This window comes from Schistocerca piceifrons, chromosome 2, assembly GCF_021461385.2.
Source record: "Schistocerca piceifrons isolate TAMUIC-IGC-003096 chromosome 2, iqSchPice1.1, whole genome shotgun sequence".
In the NCBI taxonomy this organism is placed as follows: Eukaryota; Metazoa; Arthropoda; class Insecta; order Orthoptera; family Acrididae; genus Schistocerca; species Schistocerca piceifrons.
The window spans coordinates 117,801,211-117,828,487 of record NC_060139.1 but is presented as its reverse complement, the minus strand read 5'-3'; the positions used below and the strand labels follow the sequence as shown (position 1 = coordinate 117,828,487).

At 40.9% G+C, this 27,277-nt stretch overlaps 1 protein-coding gene across 7 annotated transcripts in view; it reads right to left on the bottom strand.

Annotated features, from left to right (window-relative positions):
• Nucleotides 1-27,277, bottom strand: part of LOC124776819 (leukocyte elastase inhibitor-like) — a 221,034-nt gene that overhangs the window by 91,380 nt on the left and 102,377 nt on the right. For all 7 annotated transcript variants that reach the window (XR_007015656.1, XR_007015655.1, XM_047251974.1 and 4 more), the window contains exon 7: nt 6,575-6,719. Coding sequence is in view for 5 of the 7 variants with exons in the window: in XM_047251974.1 (XP_047107930.1) it covers nt 6,575-6,719 (145 nt within the window). In the remaining 2 variants the exon portion in view is untranslated. The remainder of the gene's footprint in view (nt 1-6,574; nt 6,720-27,277) is intronic.

Sequence of the window (27,277 nt, the reverse complement as noted above, 5' to 3'; positions counted from 1 at the left end):
AATAACAGTCCACTCTTTCTGATGTCACATATGGTTGGCCTGTCCTGGTCTTCAGGATACAGTCTCAGTCTCTTTAAATAGTTGCCTCATCGAAGAAGCAGCAGAACAATTCACATTAAGCCATTTGGCGACATCAGTTTGTGACTCTCCTGCTTCCATTCTTCCTATGGCCCTCTACAGTAGAGAGTCTGTAGGTGTCTTCTCTGCACCATACTGCACCGTCTGTGACTGTGTACACAGTGATTGTGGATGTGGGCTACCTTTCCAACACTACCCCACTTGATAGGTGCCCTGACATCTTTGCTGGTATGGTTGTCCGTTGATTGGAATGCCATCTTCCATGCAGAATACAATCGTGATGACATCTGTTGACAGTTTGTATGAGTATATCATGAATTAGACACAGTACAGGTAAATATCAGTTTGTTGCTTTAATTTTGGACCCCAGTGTATATTCACATGGTATAGGGAAACCAGGACACCCACTTGGTGATTATGATTGCATCTACAGAGATAAAAAGCATACACAACAAAGACTTTGTCATACTTTTGGGAGGCTCTAATGACATACACAAAATCAAAATGGAAAGTGCTGTGTGCGATCTTAAAAACTGACTGAAAAATCTGACACATACAAATGTCATAATTGTGAATATTCCACATCAACATGATCTTATAAGGCAGTCGCCTGTTAATACAGAGAAACAAAGTGCCGATAATCTGTTTGCTAAAATCTGTGGACATTTAAAAAAAGTGGAATGCATTGATGTGAGCAATAGAGGATGGTAGATTTCACACTCAACATGGACTACACCTGAACGGCTTGGGTGAAGAATATCTGGTGAACATGATAACCAAGGGGGAATAATAAAACTTCAAAACCAAACCCATAATCGGACCACCCTCACTAGACCTAACAGGAACAAGAAAAACACTTCAAAACAATGTGGAAGGGATAGAACCATCAGCAGCAAGAGCAAAACACGCAAAAAAATGCAAGGTGTCAGCAGAAACAACAGTGCATAGTGACGTGAATGAAAAAAAATATACCTCCTCATCAACCAAATGATTTTTTAGACAAAGGCAAGAAAAATGAGAAGTCTCCAAGTTAAAAAGTGCTCAGTGTTTCAAAATATCCATTCCATAAGAAATAAAGTGCAACAGCTAGAAGTGAAACTGCGGACTGTTGATAGGTCACATGTTTGTATAACAGAACATTGGTGTAGGCACTCTGAAATTACTCATGTAGCTCTTTACTCATAAATTTTAGCATGCCATTGTAACAGAACCACTGTGAGAGGTTGTAGATCATGTATATTTGTTAAGAAAGCGAGTATGTATAAATCAAGCAATGGAAAACCCAGGATGGAATGTAACAGTGTGGTTTCAGTTGCCCGAGACTGCAGTTGTGTGTGTGCATGTGTGTGTGTGTGTGTGTGTGTGTGTGTGTGTGTGTGTGAGTGTGTGCATGCACGTATGTGTGTCTATTGTTGATAAAGGCCATTGACTGAAAGCTTTAAGTGTGAAACTCTTTTTATTGTGCCTATATGCAACTCAGCATCTCCACTATATGGTGAATATCGAGTATGTATAAAGTTAGAAATCACATTATTTTGTTAAGTGAAGAAAAATATGTAGAAATATCAGCTATAGAAATAAGAAAGCCATATATGTTCCAAAAGTAACTATACTATGTATTTATCATTCTTCCAGTGGTGACATAGATACATTCATAGTAAAACTAATCCAAGTATTGGACATGGTTACGAATCGTAAGGGCAAAATTCTCATTTGTGAAAATTTAAACATCAACACATTGAACCCAGATGGGTTCTGCAACAACACATTTTTGAGCATATGTACAGTTATAGAATATCACCATTGATAACACAGCCGCAAGTGTAACTATGCATTGAGCATCAATCATTGACCATATATTAACTGACTTAGAGAAAGAAAATTGTGGTGTTGTTGTAGGTAACCTGGGCCTCACAGATCATTCAAGTTTGCTCTTAAATTTAAACATAGCTGTAGAAAAAAAAACTAAAATACTCACACATGGAACAGTCTTCTCTAAAGAAAAGAGGGTAGAATTTAATGTGGAAACGAACAATGAAACATGGAAAAGTGTACTTGGAGACTAGTATCAACAGGAAGTTTTCAAAGTTTCCATCAAAAATTAAATTCAGGTTTGAAGAAGTGTTCCCAAAAGTACTACAAGTCACTAAAACACATAAGAAAAGTAACTGGGTGACCAATGGTACAAGGCAATCCTCTGTAACACTCAAACATCTTGGCAGCATAAAAAACAACCAAAATGACCATGCACTTAAAAAATACTACCAAACATACAAAAACATGTACAGAAAATTTTTAGTAACAGTAAAAAGGTCTCAAAATTATAAAAAAGGCAGAAAACAAAACAAAAATTGCCTGGAGTGTCACCAAACAGGAGACAAATAGCTAAAAGACAAAACTGGTAAACATACCATTACAGTGCAATGGTAGCACAATACATTATCCCAAAAGAACTGAAAATTTTGCAAATCAATATTTCAGCAACAAAGCTACCAAGCTAGAACATGAATTTGACAAAATACAGCTGCACAAACACTGAACTACACTGAAGAGCCAAAGAAACTGGTACACCTTCCTAATATCCTGCAGGGCCTCCGTGAGTACATAGAAGTGCCACAACAGGACATGGCATGGACACTACTAATGTCTGAAGTACTGCTGGAGGAAACTGAAAACATGAATGCTGCAGGACTGTCCATAAATCTGTAAGAGTACGAGGGCTGGAGATCTCTCCTGAACAGCATATTGCAAGGCGTCCCAGATGTGCTCAATAATGTTCATGTCTGGGGAATTTGGTGGCCAGCGGAAGTGTTCAAACTCAGGAATAGTGTTCCTGGAGCCCTCTGTAGCAATTCTGAATGCGTAGGATGTTGCAGTGTTCTGCTGGAATTGCCCAAGTCCATCAGAATGCACAATAGACATTAATGGATGCAGGTGATCAGACAGAATGCTTACATATGTGTCACCTGTCAGAGTCATATCTGGACATATCAGCTGCACACAGCCCACACTATTCCAGAGCCTCCATCAGCTTCATCAGTCCCCTGCTGAAATGCAGGGTCCATGGATTCTTGTGGTTGTCTCCATACCCGTACATGTCCATCCACTCAATACAATTTGAAACGAGACGCAGGGTCCATGGATTCTTGTGGTTGTCTCCATACCCGTACATGTCCATCCACTCAATACAATTTGAAACGAGACTTGTCCGATCAGGCAACATGTTTCCAGTCATCAACTGTACAATGTTGGTTGACAGGCCCAGGTGAGGCATAAAGCTTTGTGTCGTGCAGTCATCGAGGATACACGAGCGAGCCTTCAACTCTGAAAGCCCATACTGATGAAGTTTAGTCGAATCATTTGCACACTGACACTTATTGATGGCCCAGCACTGAAATATGCAGCAATTTGTGGAAGCGTTGCACTTCTGTCACACTGAACAATTCTCTTCAGTCACTTTGGTCCCATTCTTGCAGGATCTTTTTCCGGATGCAGCAATGTGAAGGCCACTTGTTGACAAACTGCCTGTTGGCTTCTGCCTTGGGTTCTTCAGCTGACGTTCATCTGATGATTTTTCTGACATTTAACCAGCACTTGTGCTGGCATTGCCAAAGATTCACCCTCCATTGCTGGTGGTGGACTGGAGCTGAGCTCACGGTTGCAAACTATATGTACCTGGCACGCCAATGTCTGAGGGCTTCTCTGCGGTCATTTCCAGTGTGGTTCTCCTCTTGCTACTTGCGACAGCTGTTTGCTGCAGCACGGGAAGCCAGGACCCGTTTACCTTAAGACTTTCCTCTTTTTTGTTGAAGCCGTTCCTATTTTTGTGTATTTCTACAGCTCCTCTGAACAAGTGAATGTGATAGTTCTTCTCTACAGCCAGAACTTCTGTGCTGGTGAATTTTACTACATGGTCGGTCTCACACAGAGCGAGCTCTGCCACAGCTGATTTCTCCACCTGCAATTTTGTTTACGTTCTGTAATCCTTGTGTTGATCAATCGTCCAGTCATTCCAACATAAATGTTTCTGCAAGTGTATGGCATGCGGTATATTCCTGGCATTGCAAGTGGGTCCTTGTCTCCTTTGCTGATCTGAGACACTCTTTGATTTTCTTTGTCAGTTTTTAAATAATCATGTTTGCACAATATATGGCCAATTTTATCCGTCACTCTGTGAATGTATGCCAGAAAGGCCATACCCGACACTTCTTTTCCTGATTTCTCACTTTGCCGAGTGTTTGGTTCTTTTATGCATCTAATATCACTTGTGGAGTACCTGTTGCTCTTCAGAACACTCTCAAAGTGTTGTATTTCATATCTGAGGTGCTGTGGCTCACTTATTCATCTTGGCCGCATTACAAGCGTCTTAATCATGCCTCTTTTCTGGTTCAGGTGGTGATTTGATAGTTTCTGCAGGTATCGGTCTGTGTGTGTCGGTTATAGAAATACATGTTGTGTCCCAGGTTTTCATCATCCCTTGTGACCAGCACATCTAGAAGTGGTAGTTTTTTGTCCTTCTCTACTTCCATAGAAAATTTTATGTTGTCATGGAGACTATTCAAGTGTCTTAGAAAGTCACTGAGCTGTTGTTCACCATGGCTCCACACAATGAAGGTATCATCAACATATCTGTACCACACTTTAGGCTTATAATGTGCCAAGTCCAGTGCCTGTGCTTCAAAGTGTTCCATGAACAAGTTGGCCACCCCTGCACTAAGAGGACTACCCATGGTGATGCCTTCCAGCTGTTCATAGAAGCTGCCATTCCTCGTGAAATAGCTCATGGTAAGACATGCATAGAAGAGCTTTGTGATGTCTTGTGGAAAGATGGAACCGATGCGCTCCAGAGAGTCCGTGAGTGGCACTTTTGTAGACAAAGAAACAACATCTTCACTCGGTGAATTGAGAAATCAGAAAAAGAAATGTTGGGTACGAACTTTCTGCCATACATTCACAGAGTGACAGACAGAATCAGATATATATTGCACAAAAAAACTGCATAAAGACTATTTACAAACTGACAAAGAAAATCAAGGACTGTCTCAGATCACCAAAGGAGACAAGGGACCCACTTGTAATGCCAGGAACATACCGCATACCATGCACATGTGGAAAAGTTTATGTTGGAATGACTGGACAATCAATCAACACCTGGGTTACAGAACATAAATGACATTGCAGGTTGGGGCAGGTGGTGAAATCGGCTGTGGCAGAGCGCGCACTGTGTGAGACCGACTGCACCGGAAATGACTACAGAGGAGCCCTCGGACGTTGGCGTGCCAGGTACACATAGTCTGTGGCTGCAAGCTCAGGCCCTGGCCACCACCAGCAATGGAGGGTGAATGTTTGACACTGCCAGCCATTCATGCTGGCAAAACGTCAGAAAAATCATCAGAAGAATGTTGGCCAAAGATCCTGAGACAGAAACGAACAGGCAGTTTGTCATTTGATGTTTTACCAGATTCTTGATATTCACCATATCTACATCTACATCCATACTCCGCAAGCCACCTGACAGTGTGTCGCAGAGGGTAACTTGAGTACCTCTATCGGTTCTCCCTTCTGTTCCAGTCTCATATTGTTCGAGGAAAGAAGGATTGTCACTATGCCTCTGTGTGGGCTCTAATCTCCCTGATTTTATCCTCATGCTCTCTTCACGAGATATCTGTAGGAGGGAGCAATATACTGCTTGACTCTTCAGTAAAGGTATGTTCTCGAAACTTCAACAAAAGCTTGTACCGAGCTATTGAGCGTCTCTCTTGCAGAGGCTTCCACTGGAGTTTATCTATCATCTTCGTAACGTTTTCATGATTACTAAATGATCCTGTAATGAAGCGCACTGTTCTCCATTGGATCTTCTCTATCTCTTCTATCAACCCTATCTGGTACGGATCCCACCCTGGTGAGAAGTATTCAAGCAGTGGGTGAACAAGTGTAATGTAACCTACTTCCTTTGTTTTTGGACTGCATTTTCTTAGGATTCTTCCAATGAGTCTCAGTCTGGCATCTGCTTTACCAATGATTAATTTTATGTGGTCATTCCATTTTACTCGTGAAATGGTCATACAGGAAAATCCTCACTTCACCACTACTTCAGAGATGCTGTGTCCCGTCGCTCATGCACCAACTATAACACCATGTTCAAACACACTTAAATCTTGATAACCTGCCATTGCAGCAACAGTAAGTGATCTAACAACTGTGCCAGACACTTGTTGTCTTATATAGGCATTGCCAACTGCAGTACCATATTCTGCCTGTTTACATATCTCTGTATTTGAATATGCATGCCTATACTAGTTTCTTTGGTGCTTCAGTGTATAAATTCTCAAAGGAACACTCCTAATGGTTCTGGTGAGCCAATGTGAAATACAAAGACAAAATCCCAAAAATAAGCTCAGGTGGTCATATCTTCCAAAAATAATATGTTCAATATGATACAGAATAACTGTAATGTAGAACAAGTCTTTAGTGAGAATGTCTTCTTATTACATACCAGTTGCAGCTGCAGCTTCAGTACCTTCCTCATTTACTTCAATGAAAGCTTTGTGGAAGACTTTGCTGACAACAAGACCAGGTTTGGAATCATTAATCCCCGTAAAATCTGCATTGCAGTCATCAAACATAGCCTTCATGCCAAGCTGAAAGTTCAAGTGCATCTCTTTTAAAACTAGCATAAAAAATTCTTCAATAACAGACAATCTTTGAAATAATGAACGTTACCATCACTGACATTCTCATGTATCTTTTTATTATGAAACAATGAATTATTGAAATAAATCAACTTGTATAAACATTTTCCTGTTCGCTATGACTTGCATTATGAACTGTGTGCAGCAACGTACAGATAGCAGCTGCCACTGATTACCATTCACTGATTACCATTCACTCCACACACAATAACTTAAAAGTAAAAAGACAAGACTGATCACAATACTAATCTTCAGATTAATCTTTCTTAGAGCTACAGAATATTGACACATCCGCGCGCCCCCCCCCCCCCCCCCTCCCCACACACACACACACACACACACACACACACACACATACACACGCTCACACTCGCAAATGCAACTCACACATGACCACAGCCTCTCACAGCTGAAGCCACTGGCTTGTCTAATTCGACAAAAGCCTTGTTGGCAGAGAGGGGAGGGACAGCAGGGTAGGGGTAGGGGAAGATGCTGTGCTGCCTGCAGTAGCATGCAGGAACATGTTGGCTAGATCACAGAGCTGCTACGTGCAGGGTCAGGAGGCTTTGCTGGGTGATGGAAGGGGGGGGGGGGGGGAGAGTGGAAGTAAGAAGGGGAAAGAGACCTATTATCATCTTTTTATTTATATTTCTCTTTCAGCTCACTGCATTTTCACAAAATTTTAGTTCATTTTCACCTTTCACTCCCTTAAGTTTCACCTTTTCTTCCCTATAGTTCATCCCTTTCAACTTTTTTGTGATTTTTTTCTCTGTATTTTTACACATACTCTTCACTGTGGATCCTTTCTCCTAACCTATGTGCCAATACAGAAAAGTCTCTGTATCTCTATCTAGAACACAGTTGTACATACTGTTCCACCTCTACAGTGTCTCCATCAAATCTTCCCTGCACCCATTCATAGCCAACAACCCTGCAACCATGCCATGTAGATATATTAAATTTACCACACCCTCAGGAACTCCCTCCAATCATTGAACAGAATCCAGATCCTAAACAAACCCAAAACTCTATCATGAACTTTTCCTCAAAATACCTCAGTCCCATGGTTCCTCAAAATGCCTCAGTCCCATGGTAGCACTGATCAGTTTTTTCTAAAGGCCTTATGTTTTGCCTCATTCACACATTCAATCATACTGGTCTTGTTAAAGACCTTCTCTCCTTCTCCCCGTCTCTGGATTGGAAACACTTGTTTGCCACCAACCCTACCAATTAAATTCAATACAGAACCAATATTGAATCCTGCTTGATGCAGTTCACTCCTCCATCTGACCTGATCCACTCCACTATCCCCAGATCATCCTCATTAAATTTCCAGAATTACCTAACTCTAAGCCTTGCCTCAACATTTTCAAAATTCCTCAACATGGGAATTCACCTACCATCTGCAGAAAGAGCAGCAATCCACCACCTAAAAACTGATCCCAACCTTATTATCTGACCTGCCAACAAAGGTTTCACTACTGTAGTTATAACCACAGGGATTACCCGACAAAGGGACTCTAACAGCTGTCAGATATGTCCACCTACAAACCCTGCTACAGTCATCCCATTCCAGATATCCAGCAGAATCTCAAGTCCCTCCCAAATCCTTAGGTCCATCTCAGAACTTCTCTCATAAGTCTCTCTTTCTCCTCACCATCACCACTGCCCCATGGGGTACATGTTTTCTAAAGTCCCTAAACCCAACCATACCCCATTGAGGCTAGTTAACATGCCTCCTAAAACGCAATCTAGGTCACTGTGGACCAACACCATCAGCCTATTAGCTACAACCTACCCTCCTATATAAAAGATACCAATCATTTACTCCACCCACTCCTCATAGTTCCTGTTCCTTTACTATCCAGTGACCTGCTCATCATTGTCACTGCCACTCTTTCTACACAAAATTTGTCAATGTCTGACAAAGTGCAAATCTAAAATGTCATTCCTAGTCGCCATGACCAACCACATCCTCACCCATAATTACTTCTCTTTTGAAGGCATCACCAACCTATGCCAACTTATTCATTAGTCAGAGGAGTCCTTCCTAACACACCAGAATCACAAATCCCTCACTGGTTCAGTTCACTGATAGAATCTTGATGACCTGGGTTGAGGGTGAGGATACCCTATCCACATTCCTCCATAATCTAAACACCTTCTCCCTCATTCACTTCATCTGGTCCTCCACAACCCAACAAACCAACTTCCTCAGTGTTGACCTCCACCTCAAGGACAGCTACATCAGTACCTCTGTCCACGTTAATACTACCAGCCAACAACAATATCTCCACTTCGAGAGCTGTCACCTATTCCATATGACGAAGTCCCTCCAGTACAGCTTAGCCACTCATGGCCATCACATCTTTAGTGACAAGCAGTCCCTCTCAAAAGAAGCCAGAGGTTTCTCTGAGGCTTTCACAGACTGATATTAGCTTCCCAATCCTTGTCCAGAAACATATCTCCCAAGCCCTGTCTCTCCGATCACCTACCACTTACCATACATTGATCAATCAGAACATTATGAGCACCAACCCACTATCAATACAAACCCATCAAGGTGAAAGCAGCATCAAATGGTGAGGAGTGACTGCTAGTCAGAGACACATTCAGTGCATATAGTATCAGTGCTGTCTGTATGTAGAATGGGGAAGGTGCACGAACTATCTGAGTTTGAGCGAGGGCAGATTGTGATGGCCCGGAGGCTCAGCACAAACATTTGAGAAACTGCATGCTTGTTAGATGTTTGAGGAGTGCTGCAGTGAGTGTCTTCAACACAAGGTGAAACCACATCCAGGCATTGTGGGGTTAGGCACTGAACACTCCTAATGATGGGCCTCCGCAGCCAATGACCCGTGCATGTGGCAATGTTAACACTACAACATCAGCAACACCAACTTAAATGGGCACATGACCATTGGCATTGGATGTTTGTGCAGTGTCAGAGTGTTGCATGGTCTGATGAATCCTGAACCTTCTTCATCATGCAAATGGGAGGGCATGAATCCACTGTCTTTCAGGAAACAGCTCCTTGACACCTGTACTGCAGGACAGAGTGAAGGTGGCAGTGGCTCTATTATGCTCTGGGAAACACCCACATGGGTATCCATGGGTCCAGTGTACCTCATGCAAGGTACCATGATTGCCAAGGAGTATCATACACTGGTTGTAGATTACCCCCTTCATGTCGATCATGTTTCCCTACAGCAGCGGCATTTTTCACTAAGATAATGTGCCATGTCACAAGGCCAGAAGTGTGATAGAGTGGTTCAAGTAACACAATGGTGAGTTCCATTTGATGTGCTGCCCCCTAGCTCACCAGATCTGAACCTGCTCGAACATGAATGCAGCGTCAGAGCTCAGCACATCCCTAACCGAAATTCACATGAATCAGGTGACTTGTGTGTGCAGATGTGGTGCCAAATCCCTCCAGCAACCTATCAAGGCCACATTGCTTCCATGACATGACACATTGTCACTGACATCAGTGCCAAAGTTTGACATACCGGCTATTAGTTAGGTGGTCATAATGTTCTGGATGATCAGTGTACATTCACTGTCCAACCACAAAGAAACACTACTCTCATGATTTCCACCAGGGTTTTGACTACCCCTGACCATGCTATGAAATGAATAATATCCTCCCCACCCATCCCACAGTTGTATTCTACCACCCACCAAATCTATGCAATAAACTTGCCCCCCCCCCCCCCCCCTACCCTACTGCTCCCAATCTCTCCCCTCATCACTTGTATGTCTGCAATAGCACTAGATGCAAGATGTGTTCATCTACATAAATATTATGCAAGCTATTGTATGGTGCATGGCAGAGGGTACCTTGTACTGCTACAAGTCATTTCCTTTTCTGTTCCACTCACAGCAAGAGTGAGGGAAAAATGACTGTCTATATGCCACCAGACATGCCTAATTTCTCATATTTTACCTTCATGGTCCATATGCAAAATGTATGTTAGTGGCAGTAGAATCATTCTACAGTCAGTTTCAAGTGCTGGTTCTCTAATTTTTTTCAATAGAGGTCCTAAAAAAGAATGTTGTCTTTCCTCCAGATTCCCATTTGATTTCCTGAAGCATCACCATAATACTTCTGTGTTGTTCGAACTCACTGGTAACTGATTTAGCAGCCCACCTCTGAATTGTTTCAATGTCTTCCTTTAGTCTGACTCAGTGGGGATTGCAAAACACTTGAGCAGTACCCAAGAATAGGTCACATTGGTATCCTATATGTGGTCTCCTTTAAAGACGAACCATACATTCCCAAAATTCTCCCAAAAAACAGCAGTCAACCATTTGCCTTCCCTACAACAATACTCTTGTGCTTTCACCACTTCATATCACTGTTATGTTGTACCCAGATATTTAAATAATGTGACTGTGTCAAGCAGTAATACTAATGCTGTTGTTTTTCATACTCACCCACGTAACTCACATTTTTCTACATTTAGAGCTAGCTGCCATTTGTCACATCAACTATAAACTGTGTCTGAGTCATCTTGTATCCTCCTACAGTCACCCAACTTTGACACCTTCCCATACACCACAGCATCATCAACAAACAACCATAAATTACTGCCCACCCTGCCTGTCAGATCATTTATGTATACATAAAATAATAGCAGTCCTATCACACTTCCCTAGGGCACTCATGACAATAACCTGGTCTCTGATGAACACTTGAAGTTGAGGACAGAATGAATTTATGATATTCAGACTCAGAATCTGTTCAAGAATTCTGCAGCAAACTGATGTTAAGGATATTGTTCTGTAATTTAGCAGATCTGAGCTTTTACCATTCTTATATACAGGAGTCACATGTGCTTTTTTCCAATTGCTTGTAATTTTGCATTGCAAGAGAGATTCATGATAAATACAGGCTAAGTAAGGGGACAGTGCTGTTGAGTACTCTTTATAAAGCCAAACTGGGGTTCCATCCGGACTTGGTGACACATATGTTTTCAACTGTTTCAATTATTTCTCTATGTCAGGCATGAATATTACTACCGTATGTCATCCATATGGGTCTCTTTGTGATAATAAAATGATGGTATGTTGTATGATTCTCTTACATGCATAAAAACAGGAAAGAACAGAAAGAATGAACACTGAGAAGAGTCTCTCTCCTGGATGTATGATTTCTTAAACTTTGGCTTTTGTTTTGCTTTCTTCAACTGCTGCACCAGACTGGTCAACAAGTGACTGGATGGAAGCCTTAAATCTACTTCATGATTTCACATAGGACCGGAATTTTCTTGGGTTCTCAGTCAGGTCTTTTACAAAGGTATGACAGTGGTAGTTGTATGCTTCACAGATAGATCTTTTCATGGAATCATGAATCTCCACTAACCTTTGTCTGTCATCATTTGAACATTCATTTTCTAACAGACTGCAGCAGCCTTTGTTTCTTCAGTATTTCCTGAACTTTTTTGGGGAAACCATCATGGGTCCTTTCCATACTTAATCCAATTACTAGGCACATACTTCACCAGAGCATGATTTAAATTTTTTTTAAACTTTGTCCATAATTCATCTGTATGCATCTGAAACTAAATGATGTCAATTCATTGCCTAAGAGACATGCTAACAACTGCTTATCCATTGTTTCTACCAGAAACACTCTCCCAGCCTTCTCGACTGATTCATTAAAATTCTTACCCATAGTTAATATGATGACATCTTGACCACTAATCCCTGTCTCTATACTAGTGCCATCGATAAGGTGTGGCCTGTTTGTAGCAACATAGTCTAAGATATTTTCATTGTGTGTGGGCTTCCAAACTAGCTACTCGAGATAGTTTTCAGAAAGTATGTTCAAAAGTACTTTGCAAGACACAGTCTGTACACCTGCAATGTTTTAATAGACACCTGAGTCTATTCTCAGCAGGTTAAAGCCACTTCTAACTATGAGGCTGTGCTAAAAAGTAATGCCTCAGAGTTTTTTATGTGAAAACTCTTAAAGCTTTTTGAATAAAACAAATATTATTAATATTCTACATCTTTATTCTTCATATCTACATATTAGCAGCCCTCTACCTCTACAGCACTCCGAATTGTAGCATGTAACATGGCAATGTGTAATATAAATGGTGTGTGCTGTAATCAAGTTTCAAATTTGAGTAGTTTGTCCACATGGACCATCCTCTTCTTCAGCATGACAATGCTAAATCACACAAGAGTGCAGCATCTACAACAATCCAACATATTGGGTGCTCTGTCATCAATCATCCTTCATACACCCCCAAATTGGTCCCATCTGATTTACATCAGTTTCCAAATTTGAAGAACACCTTTAAGGACTTCACTTGTGTTATGAAGCAATGCAAGCAGAGGTGAGGTTGTGGCTCCATCAATAAAGTAAAACATTCTACAGCCTGAGTGACTATGCAGAGAAATAAATATGTAGACATGGAGAATAAAGTCATAGAATGCTAAAAACATTTATTTTGCTGATAAACCATTAACATCTGTCACATAAAAAATTCAGAAGCATTACTTTTCAGCATGACCTCATAGTATTGCAAGATCTGGGCATTTACGATCTGTGTATTTATGCGCAGCAGACTGAAGACTTTCTTTGAATGACTAAGAACTGTCACAGCAGAATCAAGTGGCCAGTAAAAACAGTCACAGCAGAATCAGGTGGCCAGTAAAAACATTCAACAATTATTTGTTTTCACCTAAACCTGTTATACGTGACCAGATAACTTTGCTGCCACACTCAATTTAATGTCAATAGAGACAATATTCCGGTCAACTTCAGTGAATAGTGACCCTCCCATGACATCTAATTTGACATTCAGATATATATTACAAGATTTACTAATATCTCACAGCTTTCTACTTCAGATTTCCCCCAACTCTTAGTCCCAAGAATAATTTGAGCATGAGAACTTTCCTGGAGGGTGCCAAATTCAGGATCTTTGTTAAGAATACTTTTACAATTTACTGATAAAATTTTGACAGTTGATGTGTCTTTACTCAGGACGTGGTCTGATTTTTCTATCTGCATACTGAATGATGAGTGTTCATTCGAGTACCTCAAACTACTATCTGGCCTACAAAACCTCTATGTGCACTCCACAAGTACTCTGCTACCCAGGTTCATGTTTCCTTTGTGTAGTGCACACCTGACCTATCAAGGGGAGTCCTACAATTCTCCACCCAATAATGCATATCTAGAAATCTGCAGCCAAGACTCTCACAGAATTGACAAAGCCTTTGGTTGAAATCCTGCACTCAGCTTTAAACCAAAGGACTCCGATCCACCCTGGGAGCAATGTTGCAAACTTCGAGCCCTGCTTCCACCTTATGCGTGAGGACAACAGCCTTTGCCACCTCTGCCAGATGCCTTTATGAACTGGAAAGGCCTCAGAATCCATGTGACAGGCATTTTTGATGTCAATATGTGCCACAACTTGCAGACGATTGCACCCTGCATGCTTGATAGCCACATCCATTATCCCAGGTGAGGCCCTCCAGTAGAAATGATAAGTGCACATTGGTTTTCTTTCCAGCACTAAATGATATCTTCGTAAGAGGTTGGAGCTTCCTACAACTAGCAAACCTCCCAACCACGTACACCTGCTCAGACTCTGTTGAAAGAATGGCCACCTGCTCCCTTTCAGAGTGAATAGGCGAGGCCATACAGACAGACAGCCTCCACATCAGCCCTCCATCTCAAGCAACACAAATGCATTACCACCCGACACTCACCCTGCTGTGAGGGCAGATACACTGTGTTGTGTTCACTAGGAAGTGCCTCGGCAGTGAAGTTTGTGGGCAAAACAAGTGACCCCTGAGATCTCCCATACAATTTGCCAGATTCTCTGCCATCACTACACCCAATGCTGCTGATGTTAGGCAATAGTGCATTCAGCTGTTCACAAAGTGCGGCCAGCTCCTCCTGCATCTGTACACAGTATGCACACATCCTACCCATCCTAGCATGACCAACTGAAGAAGTAGACTATAAAAGTGGACAGAAACATTGACATGTAACTTGCTACCCTCCTGACATATCACCAATGAACACGCTTGTGTCTTTATGAGCTGTGTAGCTGACTGTTCGGAAGAAACCTTCTCCTGCCTCATCAAAGGACCCATATGACCTACAATCTAAGCTGCAACCTCTATGCCACTTTTTACATGGACATAACAACTAACAAACTGTTTGTCCACATGAATGGCCATCACAAAGCTGTATCTGTGAGGCAGCTGGACCACCCAGTTGCTGAACATGCCACCAACACAATATGCCTCATTTTAATGACTGCTTCAGTGCCTGCACCATTTGGATTCTTCCTACCACCTTAATATTTTCTGAATTGCGCAGGTGGGAACTGCCCTGACAACATATCCTTCATACCCCAATCCTCAACCCCAGCTTCAACCTTTGCTAGCCCCTGTCCTCCACGTACCTATCTCTTTCCCTACTTCCACTCCAACCTTCTATCCCACCTATGTCCCTATAAGTTTTCCCCCCTTCTCTACTTCTCTCTTATCTCCTGCACCTGCTCCACATGTCCCCCCCCCCCCCCCCCCTCCAGGCACAGCCTGCACCTAGCAGTTCCACCACACACCTGCATGCTCCTGATCCCTACACTGCTATCCCGACCCCTTCTCACCACATGCCTCCCTCCTTACCCTCATCACAGCAGATTGCTGTCCATGTCAGCCACAGTAGTAGCTAAGCCTCAGCACCCAGAGACAGTGGCCATGTGTGTGTATGTGTTTTGTATTTCAGTAGAAGGAGTTTGTCTGAAAGTTTAATCGTTTTAGTATCTTTTTTCAGTGTGCCTTTCTGTGACTCAACCCCTCATCCATGTAGTGAGTAGCATTCTTTGCTTTCCATATGCCTCATGATGACTGGGTGTTGTGTGATGTCTTTAGGTTAGTTAGGTTTAAGTAGTTCTAAGTTCTAGGGGACTAATGACCATAGCTGTTAAGTCCCATAGTGCTCAGAGCCATTTGAACCATTTTTTTTGCTTTCCATATTATTGTTAAATATTGACTCATGTCCGAGTGTCTGATTGTTTGATAACACAGTATTTGTATATTATACTGTCATTCTTTGTATGTGTTCTTTAAAACTAATTCCAGCGAAAAAAGGATAATAACAAAAAATGCATCCACTCGTGTTCAGAAAAAAAGCAGAACACCTCAAACAACTAGAGATAGGATGTTTATATTTACAGGACATGTACATTAGTATGCTCTGCGGAAATGATTAGCATTCCAGTCATCTTCGATCAGCATGTGTCCTGTTGCTTAATATGCTAAGGGTCCACCATGGCCCTGATAACTTGTGCCATGTGTGATGGCATTGACATGTATAAGGTATGAATGGGTCCTATGGTATAGCCATCCATGTTGCATTCACCTGTTTCCAAAGTCCATCTATGGTGGTTGGCATTGGGTTGCAGCACTGCACCAGTTGTTTCACTACATCCCACACAATTTTGACTGGTGGCAAGTCTCGTGATCTATTGGGCCAGGGCAAAAGGCTGACATCCAGTGACACCAAGAAGATACATGTTCTTGCAGCAACATGTGGTTGTGACTTGTCTTACTGGAAAATGGTATCATGGTGGTTGTGCAGAAAGGGAATAGCTACCGACTGCAGGATGTCATTGACATTGGTCACACTGGTCACATTGCACTGGACACACCAGCTGTTATTTGTGGTTGTACCCAATAGCACCTCACACCATAAGGCCTTGGCTTGGCACTGTATGTCTTGGGTGAATGAAGTCACTATGATGCCGCTCCCCCTGCCTGTGGCGAATCAAAAGCGGCCATCATTTTCAAACAAACAGAACCCAAATTCACCTGAAAACACCATCTGATGCCATTCCTGTCCCCAATGACATTATTCCATACACCATTGCCATCTAGGTGTTTCGCACATTCTTCAAAGGTAGGTGGAGAACTGGATGATGTGCACATAACACATGCCCTAATAAATGGCCACAAACTGTCTTGCCTGACAGTGTATGACATGTTCCACTGTTTCTCCAGAGCTGAGGAGGATGCAGATCTGTCCTGCAATGTCATTCAGATGAGGTGTTGGTCTTCTCAGGGGTGGAGGGATGAGCGCTCTGGGTGGTGCAACCTCCACACACCCATTGCACAGCCAAAGCACTTTGTACCACACGAACGGCAATTTCCCGGATGGATGCATCACATTCTCTCACACCAATAATGTGCCTTCTTTCAAGCTCACCGATTTGATGGTACAGTTCGCACATACATCTCTGAGGCATCCTGCATGTCTGCTCAATCACACTGATTGATTACCTTCACTTTATAGTGACAATGAGAGCCATAAGCACATTTTACTAATAGAAGGTGTTGGAGCATGATATCGATGTTGACCTAGAACCTACGGGCCAACACTGTAAATGCTAAAATGCTAATCATAATCATTTCTGCAGAACATACTAATCCACAGACCACCTCATGATTCTCCATGCCTTGCCATATACTCTGCAACACGAGCTACAAGTTGTGTATTGTTTTAACACTTTCCTCTTGGCTTAGGCTGTAAAATTTAAAATCTCTCTTCACATTTTGTGATTTCATGAAAATGAAGGGGCAGTTTGGAAGGGGAAAAAAGATAGTAACAATGGATATCATCAAGTGAAAAGAGTAGTTTGCTTTATCTAACAGAAAGTCCTGGTAGAAAAATATCTAGCATGGTCTGAACAATAAATTGGGACATACCAGTGACTAGCACAAACATGGAGTAGGAACTAAACGTATTGTAGATACTGACATTCAAACAAAAATATTGCAAGAAAAAGACTGAATCACATGCATAATGGGCTTGAATGATGTCGCAAAATCCGAAGCAGATATTTGTGTAAAACCTCTACAGAATTTTCTAGAAAAGAATAAATGAAGAAATACAGTAGTTGCTACAGAGCCACATAGGCATAATCTGATTTATAGTGCCAGTGTAAATAAATAAAGTTCAAGTGTACACAGAAAAATAAAAAACCTGTGTTCTGAATATACAAACCGTGCAGTAGTAGTTATAAGCAAAACCTATGAAGGGGAATCATTTGTGTGTCAAAGTGTCACTGAAAAAATTAAAGAAAGAATCAAACAGAATAAACTGTCTATGAAAGTAGTGGTTTGAATAATAACTGTAGTGTATGTCATTTTTTAGGATAAAAGTCAGTGACTTGACAGGTAATAAACCTCATGCATATGGGCTAGATGCTAAAATCAACACTCAAAAGGAGTATTTTACTGCATTAGGAACAAAATATTGGAATTATAAAATTTTGCAATACTGAAAATGTTGGTGTTGTATGTATGTCAGAACATTTGATGTCAGAAAATCAGGTATAATGTTATTCCTCAAGTTTAATCTGTTGGAGACAATATGTGCAAGAAGTGAAAGAAAGAATGGAGATACTCTAATATTCATTAATGCTTTAATGCTTTTTAACCCATTAGTGCCGTGTGTTGCCATATGGCAACGTTTGTAACACTTTTTTAAAATCATTGATTCCACGATATCAACGAAGTCAGAGTGTTGGAAGCAGTGGGTTCCATTCCGCAAGACTGTAAAGATCACTACAATGCAACAGTTTTAACAATACATTTAAATTCTGCAGCGTAAGCAATGTTGGAAGTCATTGTTTGTTGAATGATGAAGAAAAATGGAGTATAAGTTCGAGTAAATACGTTTTACACAGTAACTTACGATATATAATTCAGTTTTTTAGTATAGTTGTGCTTTAAATACTCAAATATGTATTCTTTGGAGGTTACTGCTTGCTGTGAAATAAATTACATTCATTTAGGCCGTTTGAATGTCGGTGTTGCCATATGGCAATGCTAGGCGCTTGTACTCAGTAAAATGACGAATTTTCTCTTTTTTGTTTTAGAAGAGGTATCTCGCTTGCTGAGGTGCTGGGGATTCTTTATAATAACGATTTTGAAGGTGATGTGTTTGTTGAGCCTCCAGATCCGAATAGAGAAGAAAGATGGCTTATTGTATGTGCAGTGGCTGGATAACTCTGTTGTCACAATGATCTCTTCTTTATGTGGTGCACAAGTAGCTGCCCAAGTCAAGAGATTCTCGCAACTGAAAAAGCAAAATACAATGATTCCCAGACCAAAACTGGTAACCAAATATAATACTTATACAGGAGGTACTGACCTGATGGATCAGAGTCTAGCATGCTCTCATATTGCAATAAGAATCAAGAAATGGTACTGGTGTTTCTTTACATGGATGTTAGATGTCGCCATACAAAACAGTTGGATTTTGTATAATAAAGCAAGAAACCAAACTCTTTCTCAGCTTGATTTCAAGAGAGAAGTAGCAACAGTGTACTTGCAAAGACACCAAACTTTACCAAAAGGAGCCGGAAGACCATTGCATCAAGGGCATGTTCCGACAGCCGCATATCAGATTCAGTTAGGTTTGATAAGACTGACCACCTCATCCAGCACACAGAAGGAAAGAAGAAGAAAAGGTGTACGCACAAGGACTGTAAATCTACTGTGAAAACTATGTGTTCAAAGTGTAATGTGGGATTGTGTATTGACTGTTTTATTCCATTTCATGTAAAATAATGCTGAGTTCAAGGTTTGATTTTTGATTATTAATTGTACTGTGTTATAAAGTATCAATTGTATGATGAAGACAGAATAATAAATTTGCACGAACTTGTATATGTAATAAGAAATTTCAATAACCTACTTATTTTAGTTGAAGTTGTAATCCATATAAACTTAGGTAGTGAAAGCGCTTAGCATTGCCATATGGCAACATCAAATATCTCGCTAATGGCGGTAATGACTTTCGTCGAAACAACTCTGTTGTGTAATTTATGCCTTTTACAACCATATTAACGCAATTTTTTTAAAAAAAATCATGAAAAAATTAATTCCAGCGCTAATGGGTTAAGATGAATGTTCGCTCTTACTGGATGGACAAATTACAAGTATAAGACTAAATGAAGAGAATACCATAATTATTAGCTTAAACAGATATTAAAATCTAACACAAAAGGCACTATCTGTGGTGATTTCAACATTGAAATGGCTAACTGTGATGACTATGTCACAAGAATGATTTTTTAATATCTTAAGAGTACTAAATTTACATTGTACACATTACAGATCCATAAGGAATAATGCTTGCTTATATATTATTATAGTTAATTTTTCTAGAGATATTCATGATGTCAGACATACTAGTGAAGGTCTAGCAGATCACAAACTAGTAATTTTAACTTCCTGCTGTGGATAGTTGTCTAAGTCACACACATCATCCAGCAGCAAGGCTAATGTTATATAGATAAGAGAGCAGAAAGATGAATATATTAATTTATTTGTTGACAGATTAACTGATGTCAGCTAGGACTTTGTATACAATAAAAAATCTAGGAAGAGTGTTGAGGAAGCAGTGTTTGATAATTTCTTGAAAAAACTCACTGACCTATTGTATGCTTATTCACCATTAATCAAAAGAAGCTCTAAGCATAAACAGAAAATGACACAGTTAAAATGGTTTACGCATGAGCTGACTTTCATTAGGAAATACATACTCACACTGTACAGTATATACACTCCTGGAAATGGAAAAAAGAACACATTGACACCGGTGTGTCAGACCCACCATACTTGCTCCGGACACTGTGAGAGGGCTGTGCAAGCAATGATCACACGCACGGCACAGCGGGCACACCAGGAACCGCGGTGTTGGCCGTCGAATGGCGCTAGCTGCGCAGCATTTGTGCACCGCCGCCGTCAGTGTCAGCCAGTTTGCCGTGGCATACGGAGCTCCATCGCAGTCTTTAACACTGGTAGCATGCCGCGACAGCGTGGACGTGAACCGTATGTGCAGTTGACGGACTTTGAGCGAGGGCATATAGTGGGCATGCGGGAGGCCGGGTGAACGTACCGCCGAATTGCTCAACACGTGGGGCGTGAGGTCTCCACAGTACATCGATGTTGTCGCCAGTGGTCGGCGGAAGGTGCACGTGCCCGTCGACCTGGGACCGGACCGCAGCGACGCACGGATGCACGCCAAGACCGTAGGATCCTACGCAGTGCCGTAGGGGACCGCACCGCCACTTCCCAGCAAATTAGGGACACTGTTGCTCCTGGGGTATCGGCGAGGACCATTCGCAACCGTCTCCATGAAGCTGGGCTACGGTCCCGCACACCGTTAGGCCGTCTTCCGCTCACGCCCCAACATCGTGCAGCCCGCCTCCAGTGGTGTCGCGACAGGCGTGAATGGAGGGACGAATGGAGACGTGTCGTCTTCAGCGATGAGAGTCGCTTCTGCCTTGGTGCCAATGATGGTCGTATGCATGTTTGGCGCCGTGCAGGTGAGCGCCACAATCAGGACTGCATACGACCGAGGCACACAGGGCCAACACCCGGCATCATGGTGTGGGGAGCGATCTCCTACACTGGCCGTACACCACTGGTGATCGTCGAGGGGACACTGAATAGTGCACGGTACATCCAAACCGTCATCGAACCCATCGTTCTACCATTCCTAGACCGGCAAGGGAACTTGCTGTTCCAACAGGACAATGCACGTCCGCATGTATCCCGTGCCACCCAACGTGCTCTAGAAGGTGTAAGTCAACTACCCTGGCCAGCAAGATCTCCGGATCTGTCCCCCATTGAGCATGTTTGGGACTGGATGAAGCGTCGTCTCACGCGGTCTGCACGTCCAGCACGAACGCTGGTCCAACTGAGGCGCCAGGTGGAAATGGCATGGCAAGCCGTTCCACAGGACTACATCCAGCATCTCTACGATCGTCTCCATGGGAGAATAGCAGCCTGCATTGCTGCGAAAGGTGGATATACACTGTACTAGAGCCAACATTGTGCATGCTCTGTTGCCTGTGTCTATGTGCCTGTGGTTCTGTCAGTGTGATCATGTGATGTATCTGACCCCAGGAATGTGTCAATAAAGTTTCCCCTTCCTGGGACAATGAATTCACGGTGTTCTTATTTCTATTTCCAGGAGTGTATAAAAGTTGTTCTAAACTGGAGCCTGACCTGGGAAAAAACCCAAAAAGACAAAAACATTGTTATTGAACATTACACAGAAGGTGCTCTCAACAAATACAAAGCAGTGTGGGATGTTGTCATTTAAGAAAATTCTGAAGCTTGTGCAAAAGACGCAGTGCTGTGCACAGAAGAAAATAATTACTTCCTAACCTCAGTGGGTTAGCTGAAAAGCAAAATGGCACATATGAATTAGATTATGCTGGTGCCGAGCCACAAATGAAGCATGCCTTTGATTGGAATATTGTCACCTCCAAGGATATTGTAAAAGCTTTGTCAATGTTCTCTAACTCCAGACATATAGACTGTCGATGCTTGTCAAATTACGTTAAAAAAAAAAAATCTTATACATCACAGGCTTTCTTTGATTTTTTGTATGTGTGTAGAATCTGGAAATCTCTCCAATGCACTCAAAACTGCTGATGTGATGCCAGTCAATAAAAAGGTAAATAAGTATCTGCCCCAAAACTAATGCCCAATTTCTACTGTCACAGTTTTCTCTAAAGTTTGTGTCTCTGATGTGCAACCAGCTAAATAATTATTTCAAAAAACACAATCTCCTCAATTTAGAATTCAATACCACTACTTCCGTCACTGAAGTTGTTACCCAGGCATTAGATGCATTTGAAAATAAGGATCTGAATCACTAGTATTTTGTGATCTCAGTAAAGCCTTTGACTGTCTACTGTTTAACACCCTACACAAAAAAATTGGAATTTTGTGGCATACATCTCCTATCTTTAGCAGTAATAAAGTTATGTTCAAGCAACAGGAGACACTTTGTCTCAGTTAAAAATATACAAATATATGTTCCTCACTGAAGGGAGTTCAGACTGGAGTGACCCAGGGATTGGTCCTAGAACCTATTCTCTTCATCATTGCAACTAGTGATTTATTTATCATGTAGCAGCAAATCCGATAGCGTACTATGCAGGTGACATAACACTTCTCAATAGACATCATGACCCCATAAAACTGCATTTGGCAATGCAGGAAGAATTAGAACTAGCAATGAATTTTTTTCTAATGAACTTCTTTGTAATACTGATAAAACAATGCAACTAATTGTGGAGTTAATTTTAGCTGTGTGAAGTAAAGCAATAAAATTTTTTAAGCCTTCATGCTGATTCTGAATTAAACTGGGAGGAAATATTAATCATGTCTGAAAGAGAATAGCATAAGTGTGCTATCTTATGTGGAAACCGGCAGATGCAGTCACTATTGAGTATCTGAAGGGGGTGTATTTTGGCCCATTTTAGTCACACATTTCCTACGGCATTCTGATATTAGGATCTTCTTGCTATGTCACCAAAGTTCTGAAAATTCAGAAAAAAGTAATCAGAATAATGAGCAAAGTTAAAACAAAGACTCACTGTCCTCCACTCTTTATCAAGCTCAAGTAATTGGCTTTTGTTAATTTACATATCTACAGAACATTTCTTTATGTCAAAAACAATAAGTTTGACACTGGGGAGAATATAGACCCTCACAATCCTAGAGGCAAATATACTCTGATCTACCAAGACACAGATTCACAAAGACTGCAAACTCACACAAAAAACATACTTAAAATCTTTTTACAAATATCTGCTTGGTCTTTGTGCTATAATATTTTCAAAGTTGAGATTTATGATCAATTATTTAAACACCAATTTTACAAGATAGCACTAACTATTTGAAGTAAACAATATTGACACTTAAACAATTTGTTGTAGCTACCATCATAAGTTGCACTGAGAAGAACCTTTTTTTTTATTTCTTGATGGTGGCTAGTTTTGGACACTTATGTCCAGTTTCAAACCATGCTTATGCTAAGTGCGTCAAATATGCCTGTGTACTGTGAGTTAATGAGCATTTCGCTCTCATTTAAGTATATGGCTGAAAGAGTCCGCCTTCAGGAATTGTGAAATGAACCCTGTCGTTGAGGACTGTGTGCCACAAAGGGCACAGATTCACCACGAGATGGGGAAACTCACAGATGTCTATTATCTACTGAGGCCTAAGTGCTGTAGTGTGCAAGTGAGACAGATGAGAGGCTATGTCATAGGGAAACCCAATAGAAGCCACTTGTGGCCAAGGAGACGTGGCAGGGTTAAGTATGGCAGACCTAAGATCAGTCATTAAGGGAAACATTTATGAAAACTATTTAATTCTGTAGTAATGCAGGGAATGAAGCCACAGTGATTTTAATCTACCATCCTTCATCAATTTTCATGGTGATCCCAATAAAACCTTAATATTGATAATATCTATAATAGTTTAGAATTTACTGTTAAAGTGAAATTCACAAGTTTTGTAACAAAGACCTGAATGCTAAAATCTGAACGCTTTAGACGTTGACATTTCATATAGAAGCACATCATTAAAATGACAAATGTTGTAAATATCAACTCTGTAACTTTATTTGTTTAAAAGATAGAGTAAATTTAAGTTATCAGTATTTTCAGTTAAGCATCAAATCATAGTTTCTTCCCCACAAAACACATTGAACGATGACAGCATGACACCTTATTGAATCATTAGGTAATAGAATATTTGCTGTAAAGTTTAATGCTTAATAGTTACTTTTGATCTTGCTTTATTTATCAGAAAGCACATTGGTGCAAGGCTACTGGCCATGACATTCAAAGTTGACAAGGAAATTGTATTGGTTTTATGTAAAAGAATTTAATGTTTATTGTGTAATGGTTATTGTTACTTTATTTTGAATGTGAAAGTGGTCAAGCTTTGATGATTTAAAAATGTTAAAATGTAAAATAATGTGCAATAAGCTGTAACCAATCAGATGGACAGCTTCAGGAAAGGGAACTGTCCTAGTCAGTTGAGCGAGGATATTCGGTAAGCAGAAAATGCTGCTGGGGATGGGCAGAGGAACAGTGCTGATGCCGACGCGAAAGCGGATAGTTCGGGGCTGGAGACACCAAAGTGAATAGTTCTGATGCAGACGCAAAAGTGGACAGTTCAGCTGGAGACACCAAAGGGTGCAATATGGTTTGAAACACAAAAGTGGACAGTTGGTATTTAGGCAGCTAGGATGTCTAACAATGTCCACCTGATGTGAACTCTAACTTTTTGTGTAGATAAATTGTATTTTGTGATGGTATTGTGAATGATCGACCTGTGACAAATGGATATGTGCTTGAGTGTAACAGTAACTCTAAATACAACCACTTTTGCTATTAGTTTGCTTCCTGAATAAACCTTATTGTAACCAAATTGCAACTGTGTGACCTACATCATTTACGGGTCTTAATTTAGTTCCCAATATTATTATTACTGTTATTATATGTTATGTTAACTTTGTATTTTGCAAACTTGCCATCAGTCAGACAATTTAACCAAAGGTTCACAAGTGTCTAATTTAGGATATGTAATGTGACATGTGCAGTTCAACCCCTAGACAAGTTTGAGTCAAGACTTTTCGACGACGAGGAACAACATGTAAGGCCGAACATCATTGGGATGTTAGCTCACAGTACAAAACCTGCCCCTTCAGTCACGATTGAGGCAGCACTAAGGCCAACTCAACAACAGTAAATACACCACATAGGATGGACATTAAAAAACTCTGATGTTTGTCCTATATGGTGTATGTAATGTTCAAGAGTCAGCCATAGTACTGCTTTGATGATCACTGCAGGGGCAGTTTTTGTACATAGGTTATAGCCTGCATTTGTTACACTTACAACACAGATTGTTTGAAAATGGATACAGGTGTCCAAAACTAGACACCATCAAGAAATAAAATAAAATAAAAAAATACTTCTCAGTGCAGCTCATGACAGAGCTACAACAAATTATTTCAACTACAAGACAAGTTGCAGAACTATATTTCACCTGCAGCATGCTGCAAGTTTGTAAATTATTGATAGCAGTTCTTAAGAATATTTCTGAAAGAACTTCACTATAAAAATTTCTGTTAATCATGCATCAATGTCCAAACCTATTCTGCTGTAGGTGGTAAATGGTGAATGAAGTAAATAATAAATATAATATTAATGTCACATGGTTTATAAAATGTACAAAAGCCCAAAGGAAGGAGTCACCACAAGGGGTTGTCATGAAACACAAATAGAAAACTGCAATGGCACATCTCCTACAAGAAGAGATAAGACCTTATGTCATCAATAGAAACAATCACAGGTAGTTAACAAAAACATGCATTTGTAGTTATTTTTGTTTCCCAAGTGCAGATAAAAATTTTGCCTTCACAATGAGTCTATCTGAAGATGAGCCTCAGCAAGTACCGGTCATCAATTCTGTCTCATAATATTTCAGTAGGTACAAATATTCTTCTGAACTTCATACATGTCAAATCAGTAATCATGTTTGTTTTGCAGTGAAAGCTGCAATCTCATTAATTATTTGAAAAGTGTATGAGTTTGGAGAATTTAGGTGTCACAGTCTGCTAATTATTATGGAGCATAAAGATGAACTGTCTAAATAATCAAGCAGCTAAACATAACATACATGATTTCAGTGCCTGCTTCACAACCTAGTCCATCTGGATCTTTCCCTCCACCACCAGCTTTTCTGAACAGTGCAGATGTAAGTCACCCTAAAAACACATTCTCCAGTCCTGAAGTTAACAAAGCCTCAACTGATGATAACCTACAGTCTCCACATCCTCCACCCAACAGTTTCTGGCCCCTCTATCCTATCACCTTGTCCCTTTTCACATCCCCCACCATAAGTGTGTGTTGCTCTCTCCCAGTATACTCACCTGTCCTTCCCCTTCCCTTGCTCCTCACCTTTCCTGCTCCCAATTTTTCCCCACACTCTACCTCCCGACACTGTGCCTGGCAGTTTTGTCAGACCATGATCTAGTCCCTGCACATCCCCCCAGACAGCACTCTTCTCTCCCCCACCCATAACCTGCTATGCCTCCCCCTTTCCAGCCCCACTTCAGATTACTATTACATGACAGCTGCATTCCAGTCGAAGGTGCCAGTGGTAGTGGTCATATGTGTTTGAAGAGTCCTTGCTTGTATTAATGTGTGTTTAGTTTCTTTGCTAAAGATGGCTTTGACCAAAATTTATAATATGTAACAGACATTTCATTGTGCCTGTCTGTGCTTGACAGGTCTTCTTTATGGTGAGTAGCAACCTATCTTTTTCCTAATATTGTCGATATTCCAACCTACAGTTTCCACTGTTTGGACTTTACATTTCTAAGTTCAAGATTATAAAACTTATTTCAGCTCCAATTAGAAAAAAAAGTTTTTTTTTCTTTGTGTGTGTGTGTGTGTGTGTGTGTGTGTGTGTGTGTGTGTGTGTGTGTGCTGTTTGCGCACACACACTTGAAACTCTCCCTCCATTTTTCCCTGTGTGTAGTTTGTAGTGTGTCAGCTGGGAAACTGGTTCACTATGAATTTTAGCACTCTCACAATACACAGTAGAGTATTTTATTCTGTTTGTTCATTAAATGAACAATGATTCCA